The sequence below is a fragment of the Populus trichocarpa genome, chromosome 12, assembly GCF_000002775.5.
Source record: "Populus trichocarpa isolate Nisqually-1 chromosome 12, P.trichocarpa_v4.1, whole genome shotgun sequence".
NCBI lineage: Eukaryota > Viridiplantae > Streptophyta > Magnoliopsida > Malpighiales > Salicaceae > Populus > Populus trichocarpa.
The window spans coordinates 8,750,050-8,757,941 of record NC_037296.2 but is presented as its reverse complement, the minus strand read 5'-3'; the positions used below and the strand labels follow the sequence as shown (position 1 = coordinate 8,757,941).

Below are 7,892 nucleotides of genomic sequence, written 5' to 3'. Positions count from 1 at the left end.
GAAAATTTAGCTTGGTTTCTAGGAAAATGTTTTCCTTTTATTTTGGACGAAAAACACTTTCTAGAAGTTGTGAAAAAATTAGAAATATCATGTTATTTGCTGATCATATTAAATTTGGTCTTCAAATTAAAACACTTTTAATTGCTATATATTTTGTTTTTTTCTTCAATTTCATCCCTTAGAATTTTATTTAATTTGATTTTTATATCAACTTTAGTCCTGATTTTTATGATTGTTATTTGCTTTTCTCTTATCATTTTTTAATTGAATTTTTTTATCTATCATATTTGATCCTTATTTTTTAAAATGTTATTTATTTTATTTGAAATAATTTATGAAATTGTTATTTATTATTATTTTTTTAATTTCATCATTTTTCAACTTTTTTATCTATTAGATTTAATCTCAATTATTTTGATTGTTATTTATTTTATTTGAGATAATTTATGAAATAAGTTTTTTTTTTTGCAATTTCATTTTCATTCAACTTTTTAATTTGTAAGATTTGTTCCTTATTATTTTAATAAACTTGAAAAAAAATAAAACATTAATAAATTATTTTTCAGTTTATTTTCCATGACATAGCCAAACACTGAAAAGTGTTTTCCAACTTATTTTTCATGACACTATCAAGCATTAGAAAATAATTCACTTTTCAGGAATTCATTTTTTAAGGAAACCATTTTCCAAAAAGAAACTACTTTCCAGCAAACAAACTAGGCCTTAATGTCTTGTGTTTATTGTGCCTTTTGTTGTATTAAATGTCAAATATGATTCAATAAATGAGGGAATTAGTGGGATAAAATTTTAGGTAGAGTCCTGTACAGGGGACTCTGCCAAAATTTTATTAAATTAGATAGATTTACCAATCTAACTTGATAAACCATTAATATTGTGGAAAAAAAAGCGTAGAAGGGTAATATGGATATTTTCCAAGGAAATGAATTCAGTAAGTCTAAGAACATGAAAGTTATGAATATAAATGAAATATATTTGAAGTGTTAAAATGAAACATAAAGGAAAGGTTAAAAGAAAGAAAGAAAAGGAACAATGGATTAGGAGAACAATATAAAATGAAAGAATTTGTCGGAATAAGTTAGTACATATAAAAATATTGCCTTAATTTTCATATGTATTTTATATTTAATTTTTAAATTTCATCCCAAAATATGGGTTGTTACACTATTAGAACTTTTATTAAAGTAAAAGAATTTGATAAGTTCTTTATAAAATGAAATGAAAGGAAATGAGATAAGTAGATTATGACTTACAAATGAGAAAAATGAATTGTTTATAATAGGAGAATATATTATGTGATATTTGAATACAACATAAATGGACATAAAGAAAGTACTATAAGATGGAAAGATATTGAATTATACCATAAATGGACACGATAAATATTTAAGTTGAATAAATAATATAATTTGCCTGAAATAAACACGAGAAATATTTATAAGCTAGCTAGAAACGAACCAAAAACATATTAAGCTCAAAAATTTATATGAATGAGCTAGAATGAATATAATAAACATTGGAAATGAAATTAGAATTGATGAGCTAATAGTAATATAATGGATGATGAGATGAACTAATAAAATTAGTTTTATAAGATGAAGTAAATGCTTGTGAGAGCTGAGATGAGAATTGAGAGATAAAAATTGGCATCAACTAAATACTCTAATGAGAGATGAAATGGGGTATAGATAAATTACAATATGATTTGGAAATATTATAATAATTTGATGTACATAAAAATAGTGAATGAAAAGTTATATTGAGATGAGCTATAGAATATATGATAAATCAAGGAATTGTTATATATGTAACTACAATAGTATAATGTGTTTAATGAAAAATAAAAGTTCATTAGTGATTGATGAAGAAAATTAATTTAAAAATGATACAAATTGATGATTGTAAAAATATAGTAATCATGATGAGATAAATATGAAAATTTCTATGATTTTTTGTGTCTTATAAGTGTTTTTTTTTTAAGGCTTTAATTCTTATAAAATAGTTATCGAGCTATCTAGTATTTTTTATCTGATAGATTCTAATATTTTTTAATGATTATATTGAAATCAAGTTTATGGATGTGATTTATAAAGGTTTTAACTGTATTAATATCAAGTATAAATAATATATTAATAGAATTCTAAAACCCAAATTAACTCCAAATTTTATATACATGATAATTGATAATTGAAAAGAAAATAATTACACGAAAAGTTTTCAAAACATTACGCATGCTCTTTTGGCCCATAAGGAAACTTATCTCACTTGATCTTAAATTCACAAAATGGGATGGAAAAGTGAAAGATGAGATTCTTAAATATTATTATTTTTGGATTACCACATGAATCCAACTTTCAAGAGAATTTCACTTTCTCCTCATTCTCAAGTGTTGGGAAAAATAAAATTTAATATGGAGTAGAATATATTATCTGTAATGCAATTTTTTTTTTATGATTTATTATAAAATGAAAACTTTTACAAATGTTATAAAAGTAAAATTGAATATTGTGATGAATGTGTTTTCATTTTAAAAATATATTTTAAAAAATTATCATAAAAAGTAAAAATATAAAAGATTATTTAAAAAAATACTTACAATTTGTTTTTTATAATAGATCAAATTTGCTTAAGGTATTATTTTATTCTTTTAATAAGTTGTATATATTGTTGTATTGGTTAATAATAATAATAATGATAATAATAATAATAAAATTATTTACCTCATATAACTCTAGAATTCTTAAGAAAGCAATAAACAAAGAAAAAAAACAATACTTTTCTAGGAATCCTACATTGCTAAGCAAACACATTTATAGTATATTTGCCCAAATGATCGGGGGAAATGAGTAGCATGTCGATATTTTAATATCTCTTTTTAACTTAAGTACTATTTTGCTAATTAAACAAGAATCGCCCTTTTCTTTTCTTTTTTTCAAGAATACAAGGGCTTCTTTTTTCTTGCAATTGAAATGGTGGTCCGAATTGAACCCAAAAGAAAAAGGAAAAAGAAGGAATGGTCCAAACAAAACCAAATGGCTTTAAAATGTGAGGTCTTCAGCTCCAAGTTGAGTGAAATGAGGACTTTGAAGAGCCTCTTGAAGCAGCTCATGATCCTCCCACGAGTCACGGTACGCCTCCAAGTTGGCATCAGCATTTACCAAGGCCGACAAGCAAAGTTGTTTTCTCCATTCTTCCAAGTGTGGGAACCCAATATGATCGCCATATCTATCACAGTACTGCAAGTAAAAGCCAATTAAGTGAAATGACCATGTATCCAAGAGCAAGAGGACTACAAAGTGCTGATGGCCTTAGCATCTTGTATTTATGATCAGTGCTGATGGCCAATTAAGTGAATTGACCATGTATCCAAGAAATCAAGAGGAGTACCTCAAAATCTCCAATGTCATGGGTATAATGCTTTGGAATGGCAGCAGCATCCCTTGATCTATAGAATTCCTCAATGGAGTGCATCATTTCCTCCCGTGATGGCAACGTTCTTTTCCCTGAAAGTAGTTGAGCAATCCATTTTGCTTGGGCCTCAAAGAAAGGGAACCCTATGATCTGCATTAACGAGATTAAACGCTTGAGATTATACTGTCCACTTTACTGGAAAGATGTAATCTCTAACGACCAAATAAATAAATAATGTGAGCCAAGGATGATGGTACGTTGGAAGGGAATGATAAGATGTTTACCTTTCTGGGTATGCCTACAAAAGAAAGAGAAGGAGCAAGCGCTGGAGGGAAGGTGTGCTCATACAAGGGTCCCACTCTATCATCATCCACAGCTACCATCCCTTTGGTGTCAAGAAATGGGAATGTGTATGAATACCTACATGCATAATTACACGACCGAATTTGAACCATCATTGTTTTATTACAACAATGCATCCCTGAAATTAATAATAATAAGACGAAGAAGAAGAAGATGGATTCGTCATGATACGCGACATGGGTAGTTCTGCAAGATTGCCCCCCTAGCTTTATGTGAATGTAGGGTCCCAATACTGAAGAGCATCTCACAGTCAAGATCATGATAATTCAATCAAGCAATGTTTTTTTGGCTGGGAGACAGACCTTTTATTTGACTGCCACTAACATAACCTCGATGAAATTAATTTTCATTTTTTATGAAATCTTAAAATGTATTCTTATGATTTAAAAAAGGTTGATAAGTAAAAATAATCAATTAGCGCTTTTCAGGATCCCAAGTTTGATGATCTGAATATATATCCTCCAGACTACATATATTTCTCATTTGATTTTATCAGATTTCTTAGCAATGATATTCAGTATTTACAACTTGAGCATCACAAAACTTAATCTACTCTCTACGTGAAGTTCACCAAAACAATTAAAGTATGGATTCCATTTTGAATTTTGATTTTACCCTGTGCAGTGTAAGATAGTGTCGGCAATGAGCCAAGAGCCATCTACAAACACAACTCGACCATCTTCTTGGAGAGTCTCGATCTGCAATTAAATTGATCATAAATATATCATAGTAAATATTTATAAGATTGTGAAAAAAAAAAACAGTAATATATATCACCTGTGGATGGAGATGCAAGTTCTCGTGTTTAGAGATGACTTTCGATAAACCCTCTGTAATATTAAGAGATTTGGCACTAAGGTGGACTTCCTTGGCCACTTCCACAAGCTCCATTGATATATCCTGTCCGCTTAGCGAATTTCCCACAACCACAACAACCTGCAGTAGTGATAATTAATTAATTAGAATTGATTTTGTTATCATCCCTTTTAGGAATTTGGAGGGACTTGAAATTAAGGAGAAGGCATTTTTGCATTACCTCATTGCGGAACGGCTCTGGAACCCTGTAAATGTGACTATGCATTTGCTTCCTTTTCCAAGTATCCATCCCTTGAAATTAATGCATGAAAATAAACAAAATCATTAATTTGAAAGTAAACATGAGCATGTCATAAAAAGAAGGAAAGGGAGAATAGCTTTTGATTGATCTTCGTTTGGTGGCGGTCTGTATGACGTGAGCGTGAAGAAAATTCATGATCATAGATTCTTTCGTCTAAAGTCAATAGCTCTTTTTCCCATTCTTTTTCGAAGTAGTACAATTGAAGGAAGAGGGATTTCTTTTAGCAAACCTTTAATGGTAGGCAACCTAGGATGAGAGTAGTGACCAGTAGCCACGACAACCGCATCAAAAACCTCTTCCACCGCCATTTCTTCGCTGCTTTTGTCTCTGCTCTTCACCATCCATTTCAAGTCTTTCCCGATCTCATCATACTCTAACATCCGTACGTATTCTACACTAGTGTTAAACCTGATCATTTCCCTCAAACCAAAGTGCTCACAAAAATCCTTAAGGTACAACCAAAGTTCCCTATGCCCAGGAAACCTCCTAGTGTCTCTACCTTTCTTGACCAAAAATGGGAAATCAGTGAAACCCATGATCTCCCTAGGAGATATTAACCTAAGAGAGGCATAAATACTACTATGCACTTGTAAAAACTTTTTCTTACCTAACGGATCCTCACTCTCTACATTAGGCTCATATAACCATTGACCACCAACATCGTATCTTTGTTCTAAAACCACAACATTGTGACCTTCTTTTCTCAACTCCCTCGCGGCCACTAGCCCCGATGGTCCGGCACCAATAACGCACACTTTTTTTGATAGGCTCAGCGGAGAAACCATGGTGATCCGATTTGGTGGCAATGGCTTGTGAATTTTCTACAAAGATTTTGAAACGAATGATCTGTGTTATTGTGCGAAATATATATAGGTAGGGCAGGGAGTTTTTGTAGTTGCTGAGGGCTGGGTTTCAAACTTCCAAGGGAACGTGATATAAATTAAAAAATGTGCACAAAATTAAAAAAAAAAAAAAAGAAAGAAAGAAAAAGGACAAAGGAAAAGCTAATAATAATGTAAAATAAAGAAAATGGTTGGCTGCTTTACAGTCATGCATGGCCCATCAAAATAAAGATTCACTTTTCCAATGAATTTTTACAAATTCAAATCTCTTCGTGAGGAAAATGTGTTAATTAAAATTGTTGGTTTCTGGAAGGTTTATCTCTTCTGATGATGCATGGATTTTGTTTTTGCAAAATTAAATATTTATTATATGTTTTTTAATATTTTTTTCTATTTTTATCTTTATTATTATGTTTTTGTAGTTTTTATTTTTCTATTGGAAGAGAATGGTATATATATATTTAGTATTATTAGAGTTTTTTAATTTTTTCTATGAAAGTGATTATAATAGGTAGCCTTTTATCAAGTGAAAATATAAATGAATAAAATTAAGTATTTTGACAGTCTTTTCAGTCTTTTTATAGTTATGATGTTCTTGATATATATATATAGTATTATTAGAGTTTTCTAATTTTTTCTATGAAAGTGATTATAATAGGTAGCCTTTTATCAAGTGAAAATATAAATGAATAAAATTAAGTATTTTGACAGTCTTTTTATAGTTATGACGTTCTTGATCTTTAAAGATTTTGATTTATAATAAAACTTGTTATTATTTATTTTCATCTGCCTTAGTTGATATCAGAGTCTATCAATTATTGATGGTTTTGGTTGGAGGTCATAGATAATATATATTAGAGCTCAATGATCCATGGTAGGTAGTTGTTGTGTAATGTTGAATAATCATGGCTGAAAAAAATTAAAAAACATGATATATATACTTATGTTGAAGGGGATTAAGATGTTCTCCCTCGTAAAAAAAAAAAAACACATTAAAAAACCAATGTTTTTTAATTTTCTGTCTAGGCATGTGCCTTGAAAAATGATTTTCATTGGCTTAGCACTTGAACTCTTTCTATATTGTCTTTTATTTTTTTAATCAAATTAACTATGATTAAAAAAAATGTTTAAATATTATCCAATTTTGTCATAATTTTTAAATAAAATTATATTTTTTATAATAATATTAACAAGTACATTGTGAATTATTATATATCACCTAATATGAAGAATTTATATATAAAAAATATGCTCATGAATTTTAATTGAAAATAAAATATCTATTTTATTAATTTTTATTATAAATTTTTTACATGATTTTCTTAGATCAATTATTCTTTTAACCTTCTCTTTTATTGCTTCCAAGTTATTGAATCATAATTTTTTTTTTATTATTATTATTATTATTATTATTATTATTGAACATTGTTTTTGCAATCATGATAATGTTTTGAAAAATAATGATTATGATAATATATATATATTCATGAATAAAAAAAATAGTTTTAATTAAAGAGATGTTTTCCATCCTTCATTGGAATAATTGAGATTTTTATGATTATTTATTTTAATGATATATAGTTTTTTCTTAAAAAAACATAATGCTAATAAATAAAAAGTCTTTGTAAAAACAAAAAACATGCTTTAATGTACTTGTGTGCTTCTTGCAAGTGGGTTCAAAGGTTCTTACCCTCCGGGTTCACATCAATAATAATCCTAGTTTGGAGCTGCTCTAGAAATTCTTCCAATACAAATTTATGAAGATTATCATACCCTTTCTAACAAATTCCAATCAATTCTAAAAGAATAATTTTTTTCAAGACTTCTTCAATTTTGCTATAATTTTAGTATTCCACATATATGTGCTTGTGATTATAATTTCATACAAGATGCTTAGACAAAGATTCCAACTCTGATATGGACATTCAAAACTAAATTCTAGCAACGGTTTTCATAACAGTAAAAACATTTAGCATATATAAACATCAAGTATTATGATGGTTTCTGAAAACTCCCCCATCATTCAAGACCATTGAAGTATCAACTAATCATTTTTGTTTCTAGCAAAAGCCTTTAATTAATGTATTATTGGCAATAAAAAAATCCATAGTTCTTTATTAACATGTTCTCTATAATTAACA

The 7,892-nt window shown here is 28.5% G+C and overlaps 1 protein-coding gene across 1 annotated transcript; it reads right to left on the bottom strand.

Annotated features, from left to right (window-relative positions):
* Positions 1-2,811: 2,811 nt before the first annotated feature.
* On the bottom strand, positions 2,812-5,831 carry LOC7487131 (flavin-containing monooxygenase FMO GS-OX-like 9). The gene is made up of 7 exons (XM_002317934.4): positions 5,139-5,831; positions 4,829-4,899; positions 4,570-4,728; positions 4,408-4,490; positions 3,714-3,849; positions 3,406-3,579; positions 2,812-3,254 (listed from the first exon to the last, which is right to left on the bottom strand). Exons 1-7 carry the CDS (start codon positions 5,692-5,694, stop codon positions 3,057-3,059), a joined length of 1,377 nt encoding a protein of 458 aa, XP_002317970.1. The 5' UTR covers positions 5,695-5,831; the 3' UTR covers positions 2,812-3,056.
* Positions 5,832-7,892: the final 2,061 nt, after the last annotated feature.